Source organism: Loa loa (genome assembly GCF_000183805.2).
Source record: "Loa loa unplaced genomic scaffold supercont3.27, whole genome shotgun sequence".
Classification (NCBI taxonomy): Eukaryota; Metazoa; Nematoda; class Chromadorea; order Rhabditida; family Onchocercidae; genus Loa; species Loa loa.
In genome coordinates this window covers 298,656-314,248 of record NW_018108207.1, presented here as the reverse complement: position 1 = coordinate 314,248, position 15,593 = coordinate 298,656, and the positions used below count along the sequence as shown (strand labels likewise).

General features: G+C 37.8%; 3 protein-coding genes across 3 annotated transcripts; all 3 read right to left on the bottom strand.

Annotated features, from left to right (window-relative positions):
• Nucleotides 1-1,852: 1,852 nt before the first annotated feature.
• On the bottom strand, nucleotides 1,853-5,815 carry LOAG_07175 (male sterility protein). Its single transcript, XM_003142710.2, has 11 exons — nucleotides 5,610-5,815; nucleotides 5,330-5,468; nucleotides 5,158-5,273; nucleotides 4,857-5,054; nucleotides 4,070-4,201; nucleotides 3,654-3,772; nucleotides 3,326-3,565; nucleotides 3,128-3,257; nucleotides 2,744-2,871; nucleotides 2,614-2,679; nucleotides 1,853-2,402 (listed from the first exon to the last, which is right to left on the bottom strand). The coding sequence occupies exons 1-11, from the start codon at nucleotides 5,799-5,801 to the stop codon at nucleotides 2,267-2,269; spliced, it is 1,596 nt and encodes a 531-aa protein (XP_003142758.1). The 5' UTR covers nucleotides 5,802-5,815; the 3' UTR covers nucleotides 1,853-2,266.
• Nucleotides 5,816-6,655: 840 nt separating this feature from the next.
• On the bottom strand, nucleotides 6,656-11,383 carry LOAG_07173 (UDP-GlcNAc:a-1,3-D-mannoside b-1,4-N-Acetylglucosaminyltransfe rase IV). The gene is made up of 8 exons (XM_020447358.1): nucleotides 10,788-11,383; nucleotides 10,168-10,326; nucleotides 9,852-10,034; nucleotides 9,422-9,560; nucleotides 9,054-9,331; nucleotides 7,960-8,146; nucleotides 7,603-7,704; nucleotides 6,656-7,533 (listed from the first exon to the last, which is right to left on the bottom strand). Exons 1-8 carry the CDS (start codon nucleotides 10,860-10,862, stop codon nucleotides 7,295-7,297), a joined length of 1,362 nt encoding a protein of 453 aa, XP_020302403.1. The 5' UTR covers nucleotides 10,863-11,383; the 3' UTR covers nucleotides 6,656-7,294.
• Nucleotides 11,384-12,928: 1,545 nt separating this feature from the next.
• LOAG_07170 (protoheme IX farnesyltransferase) lies at nucleotides 12,929-15,256 on the bottom strand. Its single transcript, XM_003142708.2, has 5 exons — nucleotides 15,002-15,256; nucleotides 14,480-14,691; nucleotides 14,080-14,204; nucleotides 13,674-13,935; nucleotides 12,929-13,554 (listed from the first exon to the last, which is right to left on the bottom strand). The coding sequence occupies exons 1-5, from the start codon at nucleotides 15,245-15,247 to the stop codon at nucleotides 13,308-13,310; spliced, it is 1,092 nt and encodes a 363-aa protein (XP_003142756.2). The 5' UTR covers nucleotides 15,248-15,256; the 3' UTR covers nucleotides 12,929-13,307.
• Between the last annotated feature and the right edge of the window lie 337 nt (nucleotides 15,257-15,593).

Below are 15,593 nucleotides of genomic sequence, written 5' to 3'. Positions count from 1 at the left end.
ACTAAAAAGTCCGAAGAATGGAATGAAACGGCAGTAAATAATGATAAAACATTCGCGGTAGACAATGAACTGTAAAATCAACACAAACGCTAATGCTGGTAAAGAGACATGGATAAGTATATAGCAACCCACAAAGTAATATTCTTTTTCTTCCTAAACAAAGAAAAACAAATTATTACAAAGGTACGAGACAGCAATAAAAAGACACTGCAAATCGAGAGAACGTCACGCTTTGATGTATGATCAATAAATGGACTCATTTTTTGTCAATTATAGCGAATTATTCGACGTCTACACAGCCCATTACTCCGCAGGTTGTTACCACTGCTTCACACAGGCGTGACTTCTAAATCCCCCAAATGAATCGTCGCCGAGATATCTATTTCTCGATCAGCAAAGTGGCTTCACAGTTCGTAACCACTTAATTCACGAAAGGCTCATGTCATTTTCGAGTCCTATAGAAGCTCGTCATCCTTGGACAGTTAAACTGCCCTTTCGTCTGACTGCTTCATTTCCATTCAACCACATCATGCCCCGTAACCAAGAAATGGAGTGGCATTCGATAACTATCATAACGAGTAATCTCGAATATTCCAGTGCAAACAGTAAGGAAGCAATACGGTTCCACGTCAATCAAATCGCTAACGCAAGACGTGAATCCTTCGGCTAACTTTTTGCATATGGTTCGCAGCAGTGCGAAGTTTTTCAAAGGCACATCAACCAAAGCCTACATTTTAGTGCTTGTCCAATCCTGGTTATGCTAGTGTGGTACTTTTTATCTTCCTACAACAATGATATCAACATCAATGCTCAATCAAGCAACAATAAGTCTTAGCGGTCATAGTAGAATTTCACAGTTCGTAACCACTTAATTCACGAAAGGCTCATGTCATTTTCGAGTTTTCCCAAACAAGGAATGAAATCTTAATCGTAAAGCCTTTTGACTTGTCCACAAATTTGTCATTGTCCAACACCTCCTCTCCGGTTCATACTCCAAATTATCGACCATTACGAAGTACTCCCAATCAAAATGTAAAACTTATGAACAATGGAGACTGTCCTCAGTCTCCATTGACCTACACAACGACATACATGATCCACCCCCGTTCCGTAGCTGAGCTCAGATCACTACTACTTGACACAGGCCTCTTCACAATCTGATCTCCGTTTTATGACTTGTAGTTAAAAGCTGTGAAAGAAATATTCCAATTTGTAAGGCCTCAACACACAGCAGTTTGCGCAGTTGAACGATTCATATCATAATGAACATAAGCGCAAAATGAAACAATGACCAAGAATTCCCACCATGACTTGAACTTTATCAACAAGCGACCGCATTTTTAAAAAAAATAACTTTTATGGGTGCATATGCTGAAGTGCGGCCAACCAAAACTATGGTTCATTAACCAAGATACAACACCCGACCTCAGCGACGTTTTAGAGTCCAATTTGGATTGGCTCAAGATACTTCACGACACTGTATCAGATGTTCAAATGGACAACTCATTGAAAAAATTCCAAACATTTGAAAAGCCTTCTGGATCATAAAAATAAAAGTAGACAGCACTAAATAACATTCAGACGAAGCAGTTAGCTTTATGTCCAAATTCTTACACAAACAGAATAAGCGGGACTAAAATGATGAAATCTATAGCGGGAGTATTCAAAAAACTAAGAGCGGAATATAAGAATAGGGAAGATGTAAATGGGAATGGTAGCTTTAGATCATCCTTACTAAATGCAGAAAGCACAACCATTTCATAACTAAAACATTGGTGGTCACAACCATTTCAGAAAACATTGGTGGTTTACTGGTTCGCAGTAAACCAAATAGATTTTAATTACATATCACTTCAGTTTCTGCGTGTAACACCATCGTAATCCTTTATTGTATTGAAGTAAAAGGACAGGTGATGGTTTATATACAGTGCACTCGTCAGTGGATATCACAAATCACTATGAAGGAGCTTCCAATGAACTCTACACTGTTTATAACGAGAACAAGTATTTAATTTCAGCAATAAAAAACTTTGGGAAGTTGGACGACCGTTTCTACAATACACTGATAACAATCGTAGAACATAAATATCGTCTAACTTACAAACACGAGAGGACTAGGAGAAATGTGGAGATTATTAAAACAAACGGACAACTTTGCAAATAAATCGACAAGTGAAACCTTGAAATTCAAAAGTGACTAAATAGTGTATTCAACCCAAAACTTATCCCTACCACAGTAGCTCAATATCTAAACACAATGTTTCACTTAAAAACTTGTTCTTTGTTTGTATTCTTCCAGGCTTTTCAAACGAACTGGTGGACGAAAATTGTAATTCGACCAAATATACGTTAACAGAAACCCGATACTCCCACCAAACCAGCGATATCTTCTAGAACGTTGTCTGAAAATGTAACCATGGTACGAAAAAAATTATGGTACCATTAGGTAACCTCCGGAGTGAAATGTATTATTTTATCTGCACCCACAATAATTAGATACCAATGACTGGAAACGAACTCTCTTTTGAGATACCAACTCTCTTCTGTGATGACTATCCTTTTTTCGCCCTGCTCATGTAATAAGGGGAAAAAAAAGTAGTGCAGTTAATTAACCTTGCAAATATACGTACAGAAATCCACCACATTAGAGCATTGAAAATTGCAGCATATAGCTTCAGCCTGGAAAAAAATGTACAAAAAAGACATTTATAAGCTGAAGATAGTCGTTCTAGTGTCCGCATACCAGGAAAGATTTCGCCTTGCTTTTGGAAGCTCTTCCAAACGGTCTTTAACGACGTATCGCTTAACGCCCATAAGGTAATCGAACAGGTACGAATCCCAATCCAGTTGCCGTATATCAAAATTGAAAATCTGTAAAATGGGGAACAGTCATACCTTCATCGTGCTGTGTCAATCATTTTTGCACGACAAAAGTGTGGGGATGTCTTAAAAATGACCTGTTCTTATTCAATATGTGTCAAAAAGCGTAGCTGAGCTTACTAAAATTACAGGTGAATGCAAACAGAAACAATATAATTTTCGAAATGATCATACATCATTTTCAGGAACGACTAATGCGAAAAAACTAATCATGGAAGGGCATAGTAAAAGAATATGATAAACTAACTTTTTTGTCCTTCTCTGAAGTTGTTTCCCATAACTCAATGAGACCTTTGGAATCGAAATCCCAACCTCGAGTTGTAAAATAATGGAGCGTTTCAACTAGTCTCAAAACTTTCTGATAGATACGAGTAAATCTGCAAAAAAGAGTAAGCGACGAAAGGAAATGGTAAACGGAAAACAGGAGGTTTGTCAAAAGGACTACCTTATTTTCGGACCCCAGAATGTGTTCAGAAGATCGATGAGATAAGCAGGACCCATATGCTTCAGATAAAAATTGAATTCGAACAAAAGTCTAGAGGAGTGAAAGTGAGTTGACGGGATGCGATAGCATTCGTTCAGTGGATAAGTGCGGAAAAAGCGTTCGATGAAATTAACAATAAAATCCCACTGAACGGGATTCAATGCTCCTGAACAGCAGTGTATTACCGGTATCGATTCATACCTAAACATTTACCTGGTTTCATTTTTCATCAAATTAGCAGGCTTTTGGTAACACTATGACTGATGAAACACCATTATGCAAATATTACTCGGTGTAAGTTCTGTGAGCCGCAGCAACGATCATCAAATTCGAAACGATATCGACTGGTATTATATCCGCTTTCGCTGAGCTGCTACCACACATGTTTGTCAATACACCCTTGCCGCACTATAAAAAATCTGTTCCCATTTGCAGACAAAATGGGCTTAACTGGCTTAACTGGCATATCGACTGCATAATCCAATACCATGATGAATCTCTTGGAAATGGAATCCAAAAAAATAAATAAAAATAAAATTGTATGAATGCTTTGGAATTCTTATAAGAGGACAGTAATGTCTCCAAATAGCACGGATAAGTATGGAACTGATGGAATGAGAAAGTAATCAGTTCCATCAAAATTAAAAAATTCAGAGAAAACAAGGTGACGCCGGTGGTTCCTATTATTAGCGAAATGAAACTCACAGCAGCAAAAATTCCTGTTGGTCCATTGTAATTATCTGTCCAACCAGGAAGTGGATCTCGCCACATGGCTCCTATTATTGACGGCCTCACAATAATTACCGGTAACCGTCTCGCATCTTCCATCAGTTGCACCTAATTAAAAAGACAAACTGGCCAACTACTAGGGGAAGTAAAAGCACCAGTAAAAGCACACTGACGACATCAACATTAAGAAACAAAACGCACTACTTATCAATCTCAAACATATGTATTTCCTGAAGAAAATTTTCATAAATCTCTGTAACTTGAAATCATTCCTACTGCCTTAAATGGCATCACTATATTAGTGTTCATTTATAAAATACATATTTCCAATGGCTGATAAAAATCATAATTCCAAATATATTTAATAATTTTACAAATATATCTCTACTCCTTTTATTCCTTCAAATTGCTTTATTGTTTCACCAAAATTGGCAAAAATATGTAACGACCAACTTAAATAAATCACCGTATAAATCTCATCTTTTGGAGATAAATTTTTCATTTAAAACTCTCCATTTCAGTTACTTTCGAACAGCATTACCAACAATTAGCTCAAAGAAACTTTTCAGTAATGCATCCTACTTTTCAATAATGCGTCCTAATAATGGGTCTCATTACGTCTATTCCCCTGGATCTGCTGGATATTTAATAACCTATATTTTCCACATTGCCTTAATATATAGTTCCTCTTCTGCGTTCCTTTATATGGAGAAACTATGAACTATGAAGCATGTAGCTCTCTACATATTTGAAATAAACAAACTTCAGCAAGAGCTTTTGTTAGAGTGTAAGTGTTCGGCCGTTTACCAAGCAAATGTGGTGTGATAGCATCAATTACTACATCATCCATCCAATCGATCGCCTCGAAAAGTTTATTTGGTGGAACAGGAGGTGGATAAACTACCTCTAGTATCTCTGATTTGTCACAGTTTGCATATGCTGTACTGACATGAACCAGCACCTACAATAGAAATGTAGATGTGTCTAAAAACCTACAACAGAAATGTAGATGTGTCTAAAAACCTGACGTGAGATAAACAGGAGAATAAAAGAAGAGAACATACAAGTAGATTTTTTATCGTATGACAAAGAGCAACGAGTCGCTGTGTCCCGAGAACATTCATTTCTATAGATATTTTTAAAGCTTCATCAAACTTCACGGTTGCCGCACAATGGAATACTGAAATGAATAGCTGTGAAATAAGATCTGGCGAAATGTTTCCATTATCAACTTACCGATAGAAACTTCATCACAGATAGTTTGCATATCCAGTTGATTGAGGCCCAAACCCTCTTCCATAATGTCACCACCGACTGGAATCAACTTAGAGAATATTTCTGGATTGAACCGACGCAATCGGTCGAACAGAGGACCCTGTAAGATTGAACCTATAATTAAAGAATATATCTTACTAACATTTCTGACACGAGTGCCACGTATTCAATAAAAGCCACACTAATCTTATATCTTAAGTTCCTCATATTTTACGTTCCTTCCTTGAAAGGTAGAACAAACCTGAACAATTTTGTCCATTCGTTGCTTTGGACCAAGTCCATTTTTTGGACGAATTAACAAGTAAATGTTTTTTAATGAGTCTACTGAATACAATAATTTTTCGATGAGAACTTTGCCAAGAAAGCCACTTGCACCAGTGACCAACACACTTTGACCTGCGTATACATCTGCCACCTGTTGACTAAGTCCCATTGATTACCCTAAAATAGTACATACCATCAATGTGAATGCCATCAATTAATTTGCTAACAATTTCTGAAAAGGTTCCAAACATTACAGTTACTGTAAAAGTATGATCTGATGCTGCTGTTCCTTCTAACTAGGACAACAGTGCTTTCCATTGTTACGTCACAAAATTATCACCAGTAGTGAGTTGTAGCAGAACAGTTACTTCACTTTCTAATTTCAGCAAAAACTGGTTGTCTATAAAAAACTGCACACCGCACGTTTTTTTGGATCCGACCCTTCAATCAATTAAACAGTAAAAACCTCGTGGATTACCTATAAAGCAATAATAACATGATTAGTAGTGCCTCTGGTCAAATAAGTATTGGCACCATGAAAAGTTCTGTCGTCAAAGAATGATATTTTAAGAAAACTAGGCCAGACGGCAATCTTTTGGATGATTAAGAACCCCTGAAAAAATAAGTGGTGGTGCAGCGAGAGACCAGGCTCAATAAAAAAGTGAAATGAACGACACACCAGAATGGGACTGCTACACTGTCTTGCTAAACAAGGCCGAAAAAAGGGATGATGACGAAGAGGTTCGGTAAGACTAACTGTATGAGGAATGTCCGTGTCTGAACAACCGCTGAACATTTATCTCTGCTCTTTGGACTACTTCTCTTCCCCCTCTCCTACTGATAAGCTGCTACCAATGTCTACCTAAACTATCATACCATTAGGGAAACAAGGGAAGTAGACATCCACTACACACATTTCTATCATTAAATAGCTTCGTTGCAATGCTAGAAAACAACATATCACACGTCCGCACGTAGCCGTCACCGGTCTAGAGGATATGCGTAACAGAATTTATGCATGATGTATAAGTAAAGAAGGTAACACTGGTTGTTAAAAAGGCACAACAGAATTGTGATGAAAATTTACTGACAGTAAAAATGTATGAAAGAGTACCGCACACTTGCATACATCATTTCATCACTATAAACTAACGCAATCGAGCGAACATAATGCACCACTGCTTAACATTATCTGCAGTAGCATAAGAGAAACAATATACATTTTAACCTCTGTACCAAGCTCACAAAATACATATATCTGAATAATTTATACTTAACGTCTCTATGAAGCCATGATCAAGCACCATCAATTCGTGAATGCAACACATCACATAATACGTGTTCTATTTTACAAAATAAACAATTCCCTGCACAAAAAACACGCTAGAAAGAGCCCAATAGGCAGTTTTATTCACCTGGGACTCTTTCGTTTCACTCCATAGTATTCAGTGTAATTCCTTCCACTCGAATCGTAAAAAATAGATCACTGCTTAACTTAAAGATGAATCCAGAAAGATAATGAAATCAGAGCAATTCGCGTAGATCAAATACAGATGTGTAAATAAAATACTAAAAAAAACACTGCTGTTAGCATCTAAATAAGAAAGTATGTGCCTGCAGCTGCTTTATAGAATATTCAAAAAGATGAGTCATACGACAACCTTATTCTACAATGATATGCATTTCATTGATGATGAGCCAATTGGAGCTTCCCTCATGAATTTCGATTTTCAATGAATTAACTCTGATGCTCTCAGTGAAATCGACCCGTACTGTACCACGCTCATTGAAGCGGGCTATAGAGATGAAGCTGTCCTCATTCACTTTCCTCAGTAGCACTTCTGCACTTTCACTCAATATATCATCCTGATGTTCGGGATTACCGGTACGAATAACAATACCTTAAATACTTCCATTTATTTGATAATAAGGATGTGTATTGAATTAGAACAAAGGTCTGGTTAACGAACCAATCAGAGCAATTGCAGAATAAAAGTCGAATAATATGTAGTCCTGAGCGACTGGAGCAAAAGCCCAATAATAGTTGCTGCCGGTATAAGCATTTTCAATATCTAGAACGAAAAAACTCTGCAACATTGACATAACAAAAGATTTTTCTTACCCTAGTCCTCAGTCTTTTCCACAGCAGTAAAAATTTAAAAACGCTATTTGCCTGCATGTAAATCCACCAAATATGAATAAATTTTGCGGACTGATCAAACTGCATGATTCCTCAAAACTACAAACTGCAGTTGACAGTGAGGAAAGTTTAAAAGAAAAAAACAGCTAAAAGACTTCAATTTCGAAGTGGAAAACAAAAGACTCACCGAATAGCATATAAGTTTTGAGCGTTGTGGTGATCTTAGCAGGAGGATTATCACGATGTGGTATATAAAACTGTGCCTTACCGAAATCTCTTTCCCGTAATTTCTGTATTTTACCTGCCAACGAAGAATGAACACCCATATGCTGGAAAAGAGAGGGTCGATGACGTATACGGTGCTGCTTCACAGTCTGGAAAAAGATGGAGTTACTTTCAATGTAGGACGAAGCTGTCTAAAAATACTGTCACTCATTTCATTATTATAGTAAAGCTGAAGATTGCAACAATTTTTTTTCCTAATGAAATTTTCGTAACGCTGAAGTAAAAGACAACAGACCATAGCTATATCAACATGTCTGAGATGTAGAAGCACAAGTACACAGCAGTACCGATTTTAGTTAATATGTTTGTTAAACGCAACAGCAGGATGATATACGTGTTCCATCCCACAAACTTCTTGCTTAACATGTAAATTTGTTGGGGGGGAGGGAGGGGAGAAAAAAAAAACAGTTTCTAACTGAATGGAGTTTTATATCATGACTATAAAATTCAACATATGTGGTAAACAAGCAACGCAATCAAAAATGATGCAAAAGAACCCCCCAATACAATTTCTTTTACGTATCCCAACTAGATCATCTGCATTTTAAAAGGTCACTGAAACAACTCTCAGGAATAACACAACAGCACACATAACACATCCCACAACAATATAACAATCAGATTTCAAACAGAGCTGTCAAGCAACCTTAACTGTAAATAACCATTACATTTCAGAGTCGAAAAATAAGAAGAACACACGGACTTGATACAATGTTTTTCTTGTAATAAAAAAGATACAGTGGCAAGCAATACATCATGAGTTTCTAAAACGAAAATGGCAACTAGGGTGAAAGAATTAATTAGTCCAATTTCGACTTTACCAAAGTATATTCTAGAAATTCTAAGGATAACTGCAACGTTTCCTAATGAAATTGCAAGATCTGGCGGTGTGTACACTATGCATTGTGCAATTATGCACCATCCCGTAAGATTCTTACGGAATATTCTTTGTACTAGAGCTGTTGTGATATTTAGTATTTTAGGATGTATATAAACCTCAGCACAATGCTTGGTGGAATTCCCCGGATTGCAATATCGATTTATAAACAGCAAATCTAACAACCAATCCACTGGTTTCTGTTTATGGAACATTGCGATGAACTGCAATAATAATGTGAGATCGGAAGTTCGAAAAAGTTTTCCAATGAAGCCCAAAGATGAAAACTCAAGCATGAGCCAATCATCGGATGCTCTTCCATCAATAAACTTTCTGATGCGACTGACATATCCAGCTTTTGCGAGCACATCATCCTCTAGTTGTAAATAATATTCACCTGAAACAACATCTAATATTCTTCGTTTGCGAAATTTTGAATAACCTCGACTAAATCCTGTAATATTAACATGTTCTGACTGGAATTTACCTCGCTGCTGAGAGTATAGCATCAAATATATATAATCTAGATTCTGTTTCGTACGCCAATACATTCGCTCTGGAGAGTCGTTAAAAGTGGGAGTGACGGAATATAAATCAGGATACCACTCACTAGGTGGAACAATAACCTGGAAGAAAATTATTGCGACACAAAACACAGTGCTTTTTTATTGTGCTCAAGACTGAACAAGCAGAAAAAAAAGTCAGACCGACAACTTAGGCGTTGTTTCGAAGAAATAAAACAAGTCAGATTTCGGCTCAGCTTATGTAAGACAAGGAAAAAACATTCCCGAAACGTCTTGTACATTTCTTCATTGAATGCAAAAAAAAAAGTTTCCCAAACTTGCAGTTTAATTATACGCAGAAACAACGTTTGTCGAAAAACATTATGACAAAAAGAAATTCGAAACGAAACATACTGTTAGCAATCCAGAGTTCAATTCATGAGGAAATTCTGATTGTAATGAAGTGCACTGATATTTTACGAATGAAGAATTGGAACCTTTGCCATCAGAAATTAGAACAATAATGGAAACCATCTTAATTTCACTGCTCGCTATTCCTCCAATCACTGACTGCAGCGTCGGTATCAAGTAAGAGTGCTAAATATGTTATAATTCATACATTATTCTGATGACAAATCTATTTATTCAGATGAAACGAGATTTCAAATAATTGGATAAAAAGAGTTTTAATCCACTACTTAAACGTTGGAAGATCTCAACGACCACATACATTGCGGCGAGCAACTGTTGGTATGCCAATAACAAGATCTGTCTTTGTCATCCTTGAGAAATTATTTGGGTAAATTAGTGCAGGACGCAATGCGTTGTTTGGAACAGTATACAGATGAGGCAGAAAGTCAACAACTGTTGGTAGCGGTAGTGCCAATTCCTGAAAATAAACTACGGATAGAAACAAATTTTAAACACTTTTTCATTTTTTTTACAAAGTTATTATCAATTAATTTAGTGACATAGGCTCAAACCGCCATCCAAGAGGAAGGTTTTGTCAAACTGACCTGTCCCAAATTATTGGGCCAATCAAATCCATTTTCCAACTTTTTCGACAACTTTTATTGACTCTACAGAATCTCGACTGAACTCTGTACAGGGAAGACTGAACACGATGATAAATGACCAGTCTATCTTTATGCATAAGTTGATAAACGATGAGCCCTCAACATTTGGGAAAACGGATTAATCGACTAGCAATTTCTTTCGCCCTCCTTCATTATTCAAAATGCAAATATGACTGCCGCGTTCATAAGGTTCATGATTTCCAGGAATTTTGCAAAACGGATTTCACTGAAACGAGAACGAAAAATTCTGCAAAAATAAAAGAGCTTTACTTACCTTCGAATCATTAGTCAAGAACTTTGGCAAATTATTAGATAGATAACATTCTCGAACGCGATCCTTTAGCAACATTTGGGTCTAAACTGCTTATTTTGTTACAGAAATCCATGAAAACCACAAGAAACTGGCAGACCCACAGTGTCTGGAACTATACAGTCCACGTCGAAAAGATGTAACATGCACGGTAGGTCTCAAGAGAAAAGCTCGAACAAGGAAGGATAGATAAATGTGATGTAAGTGTATACATGGAATGTATTTTTTGAATCACATAAGCTGAAAGGAAATAAGACAAACCCTCCTCACATCCTCTTGCAACCTGTGTAACAGATTTTCGAAATTTAACTGGATTTCGTGGTCCACTGCATTATTGTACTTACTCAAGGAGTAAACTGTAATACCAATAAGAAACGTTGCAATCCATAAAACTGCAAGCAACCGACGCACCAAATAAACGTACAACCATCTCATACCGTCCTCAACTCTGCATCCATACTCCATATGGCCAGTTAAAAACATGCAGGGCTCATACAAACCATCGACTATGACTCCACCTCTTATTACTACAGCCAACCACGAAGTGCCGTCTGCCCGTGACAAGCTAATCAAGTTGACTGAGATTTGGTGAAAAATCGTGAGAACCTCTGTTAGGACACATAAGTGCAGCAGTGCGATACGTGAGCTGTTCTTAATTTCAATTTTCTGAGTTCTCCGACCTACCACGATGTACTTATTGATCATGGAAGCGTCGAAGGTTGCAGCGTTGTACAAGAGACCCGAAAAAGTACCACACCTAGTGGCATCGACTGGAGGGGAAAAGTGTAGCGGTTAGAAAAGCAGGACAGAAATGAAATGTTTTCTGTTCTCAATCGCCTCCTGCAATGATTGATCCGCTAGCCTGCAGTTCACCACTCTGTTTCATTCCTCTTCTATCAAGGTACCACAATGATATCGAGCGATCTTGCATATGCATTGAACAAGTTTTTGTTATCAGACCGGTGATTTATCTTCCTGGGTTTGCTTTCATATAAGGATAAATAGGAAGAGGAGTTACTACTCTTATCTATTATTACTAAGATCTTTTCCATTAAAGGTTATGTTGGGAACTGATTGCATTTTTAAAGCGAGCACAAGGCTTCTGCTGGCTCAGCTGTTCTGCACTTCAGGAAACATCCTTTCTGCTATTTGGAATCTTGACGAATTAGACCAGGTATATCGTTTTCTCCGCGTCTTTTGAGATCTATCTTGAAAAACGTGGGGAAACGACATACCTGAATAGAAGCAGCGAGATGCTACACATAAACTTTTCCATAACCCATGATTTCTTGTCCAAAATAAAAAAACACAGTATGTGCTCAGGTAATTCCCTGGGTCTTCCCTACCTCACCAATCACACCGTGTTTCCAGGATGCCTCACAAACTCATAAGTTTACGATTACTGTCTTCAATTATAGTTTTGTAACGGTGTTTCAAGGAATGCTCCACTGCTTTTTGGAATTTTGGAGATAGATAATGGTAATCCTTACGTTACAACTGATCATAATAAGGGTTAGCTCACTTGCAGAGTTGCTCAAGACCCGGCTCCTTAGTCATAACATCCGATATTCCTTAACACCACATGCCCAGAATTGGTTTTAAGAAAACAGATAGTACTTAATCAAATCACAGTTCATAGTCGGACTCTCTTCTATTAGCTTGGCAAGAGAGAAACTTCTTCCAGTTTCATTGTGCTCTGCAGCATATAGTCTAGATTTTTTTTTCGTAGCCGGCTCATACTAGCTGTTGTGGAACAAACATTCCCCGAAATCGTACAAAAAGAACTTTTTTATCTTGGTTGAGACTCTGCAGTGCAATTTGAGATTTCCATTTCTTGAGAATCACTGATGTCTTGACCCAACATCTGACTGACCACAGCCAACAGTTAATATCAATCAAGTTTGTGTTTTATTGTCGCCTCAATGTTTATTATATCTTTGTAGCTGCAAAGGATTTCAAAAGAAATCATAAAGAGAAAACTAAAACGCTAAAATCGAATCTTCCATGTTCTACAGTATCGCGAACACAACTGAAATCTGAACAATGAAAAGAGAAGGATAGGTGCAATGAAGGATGAAAGTTAAGCTATATTATGAGATCAAAGTTATATTATTCTCGGTCAGACTTTGGCAATTAAAAGATCATTAATGAGCTCCTTCCTTGCACCTTATGCTCATCAACAAGAAATACCTCAAAGCATTACCTTTCTTCTCTATTATAATGAAATAAGAAGTTTTGCCAGGATTACCAGCAGTTATCAGATGACAGAGAAGTCGCTAACCAGTCCTGCTAATGCTACCAAAATGGAGATTTTGTTAGTTATTAGCTTATTTACTAGTAATAAAGTGAAAGTAATACTTTATTATGTTTATGGGCGCAGAATAAGGAACTAGAGCGATCAGCTAACACAACTTTCTATCGACCGATAAGACTGAATAAAGCGATCGTTATTGATCCATTGAAAAAAGCAGTAAAGGAAAGCCATCATTCAAAACCATTTGGACCATCGCCAAACTTGCTTACTGTCATTAACATCATAATTAGAGGCAGATGGAGGAGAGTATAATGGAAAAGTGTCCTTGATGTTTTTGCATCTGGGTGCCGGTAAAATTTATAGGAAAGATAAAGCAGTAAACCATTGAATGGAAGCGATTCCACAGCAAAAAACCATTTCGTCAGACTTGCTGAGGGTGCTCCCAGCGAGCAGAGCAGTAGAATTACCGCTGAATACCTAAAACGGGCGATCAAATCTTGTCAAGAATAATTGATAATGGCTGTAACAAAGAAGAGAGAGAAAGGGTAATAACAAAGTGTTAATGAATTGTAATGAGACTAATAGTTGAATACTACCTGAGCGAAGTGAATCGACAAAGCCTTTGATTAACTGCACACATGACTCGATAACCGGCACGAGTATAATCGGCACGTAGATTCCAACTGAGTGCATTGAAGTGAGGGAACTGCCAACAATATAATAGAGCGGCCAGTACTAATGAAGCAGGCTGGATGGATCCCGTGGCACCAGCGTAACCCATTAAAGGTGGCATGGCACCCACAATAGCTCCAACCCAGGTGCACCCAATGCTATAACGTTTCATTGGCGTATATACACCTAGAAAACCATGTAATACCAAGTAACAGCTGAAATACATCGTACAAATGTACGATGTAAGACTAAAAAACGATCGCTTCTAAATAAAGCGATTTTAAGTACAAAAGGAACACAGGTCATAAGAAATGAAAATGATAACTGAACCTGCATATAACAATGCATTGAGCAAACCAAGTGCTGCTGTTAATGGATTACAACCAATCCATAATGCTGCCATACCAATCACTGCTGTTGATAACGCAAAACCGACGGCATGAGAAGGCGAAAATCTGAATGGAATTTTTTATTCAAAAATGAATCTTATCAATGCGAATATCTGATAGAGTCAGTTTTTGCTGTATGATTCAGTCCTCGAGGATGTTGAAAACGAAGACAAATTATCTGCAGCTAAAGGTGCAACTGCGACGCATGGATTGGTAGTTTTAAACATTAAAAAGTAGCACATTCTCCACTGCCAGGTTTATAGCTTATACCAAAGATTATCCCGAGCAGTACAACATACTCCACCTCTACCTAACTAGCCACAAATGCCATAATAATCAACCTGTGTACGACAAGCAGTCGACTTTGCGTCCTTCTCATCTGCGCATCATAAGGTGTTTCCAACAAATGATTGAAGGTATTTGCAGATGCACTTAAAAGTGCGGTACCGACAGTGCATGCTGCTAATGGGCCTAGCGACAAATCAACTGGAGCCATGATAAAACCACTAACAGTTGTTGTAGTTACCATCGCCGTGAGTCTTGCCTTAGAGAGCTGCAAAAATTCATTGGTGGCTAGAATTCACCCATTCAAGCAGCATTTATATAAGAGAGGTATATACTACTAACAAGAGTGATTTTAAACACGTAAACCTATTTCCCTCTGTATAATCTTCCGAAAATATCACTGGTGCGAAAGGCAGTACAAGTAAATGCAAAGATCTCTCACCGAAAGTATTACTGATAATGGTCATTGCTAACAAATACCTAACCACGGTAGTGCAATGCAGTTGAAGTTTTTCTGGATGTACAACTCGTGTCAAGAACATATGAGGCGCATAATATGATGATACGGATCAGCAGACCTGTAAGTATGACTTCAGCAGACCATTTTGTTGTATAACATACCATCCATCTTCCGGTGTTGGTCTAATCACCAGTTTTAGCCTGCGTTCGTAATTCCTTGACTCTTCGGCCCTCGCAAAACGCAAAGGAATAATCTTTTCTGCTCTTGCACATATCTTTGGTAGTGCTGCAGTGCCGCGCTTCCAACTAACAACTGGCATATATGAACCGCAAAGGCGACAAACCAGGTAACCTGGCAGCAGCATAAGCTGAAAAATTAGCAGAACCATTAGCTCACCTTCTCATTAATTAATTACAGTACCAGAGAGAAGTATCAGAGAGAAGACGACGTGCATTACACAGACATTACGTCCATTTTCTTCATTCTCGTTTTATACATATATGACACACATGTATGCGAACATCTAAGAGCCAAGAAGGTGAGCAAGTAGTCTGTAGTGGAGTTTGTTCCAGGTTTTGACTAGCAGAGTTTCAGGATGAGGACTGGAGAGCTCTAGTCAATATAAACTGGTGTGAAGTGTAACAGTACTGCGACCCATTTGCAGATTCAGGNGATTGGCAGGAAGTGTCAAGCCAAACTTCCCAAGTTTC

What these genes read in the sequence shown, in the direction of transcription:
- LOAG_07170 (XM_003142708.2), bottom strand. Translation starts at nt 15,247, where the DNA reads ATGCTGCTGCCAGGTTACCTGGTTTGTCGCCTTTGCGGTTCATATATG. An exon ending in CGACTGCTTGTCGTACACAG is followed by an intron (nt 14,205 to 14,479) that starts GTTGATTATTAT and finishes AATTCCATTCAG; the next exon opens with ATTTTCGCCTTCTCATGCCG. An exon ending in TGTCGATTCACTTCGCTCAG is followed by an intron (nt 13,555 to 13,673) that starts GTAGTATTCAAC and finishes CGCCCGTTTTAG; the next exon opens with GTATTCAGCGGTAATTCTAC.
- LOAG_07175 (XM_003142710.2), bottom strand. Translation starts at nt 5,801, where the DNA reads ATGGGACTTAGTCAACAGGTGGCAGATGTATACGCAGGTCAAAGTGTG. An exon ending in ATACGATAAAAAATCTACTT is followed by an intron (nt 5,055 to 5,157) that starts GTATGTTCTCTT and finishes TTTCTATTGTAG; the next exon opens with GTGCTGGTTCATGTCAGTAC. An exon ending in TTCTGGGGTCCGAAAATAAG is followed by an intron (nt 3,258 to 3,325) that starts GTAGTCCTTTTG and finishes TCTTTTTTGCAG; the next exon opens with ATTTACTCGTATCTATCAGA.
- LOAG_07173 (XM_020447358.1), bottom strand. Translation starts at nt 10,862, where the DNA reads ATGTTGCTAAAGGATCGCGTTCGAGAATGTTATCTATCTAATAATTTG. An exon ending in TCTTGACTAATGATTCGAAG is followed by an intron (nt 10,327 to 10,787) that starts GTAAGTAAAGCT and finishes GTTTATTTTCAG; the next exon opens with GAATTGGCACTACCGCTACC. An exon ending in CCACCAAGCATTGTGCTGAG is followed by an intron (nt 8,147 to 9,053) that starts GTTTATATACAT and finishes ATCTTTTTCCAG; the next exon opens with ACTGTGAAGCAGCACCGTAT.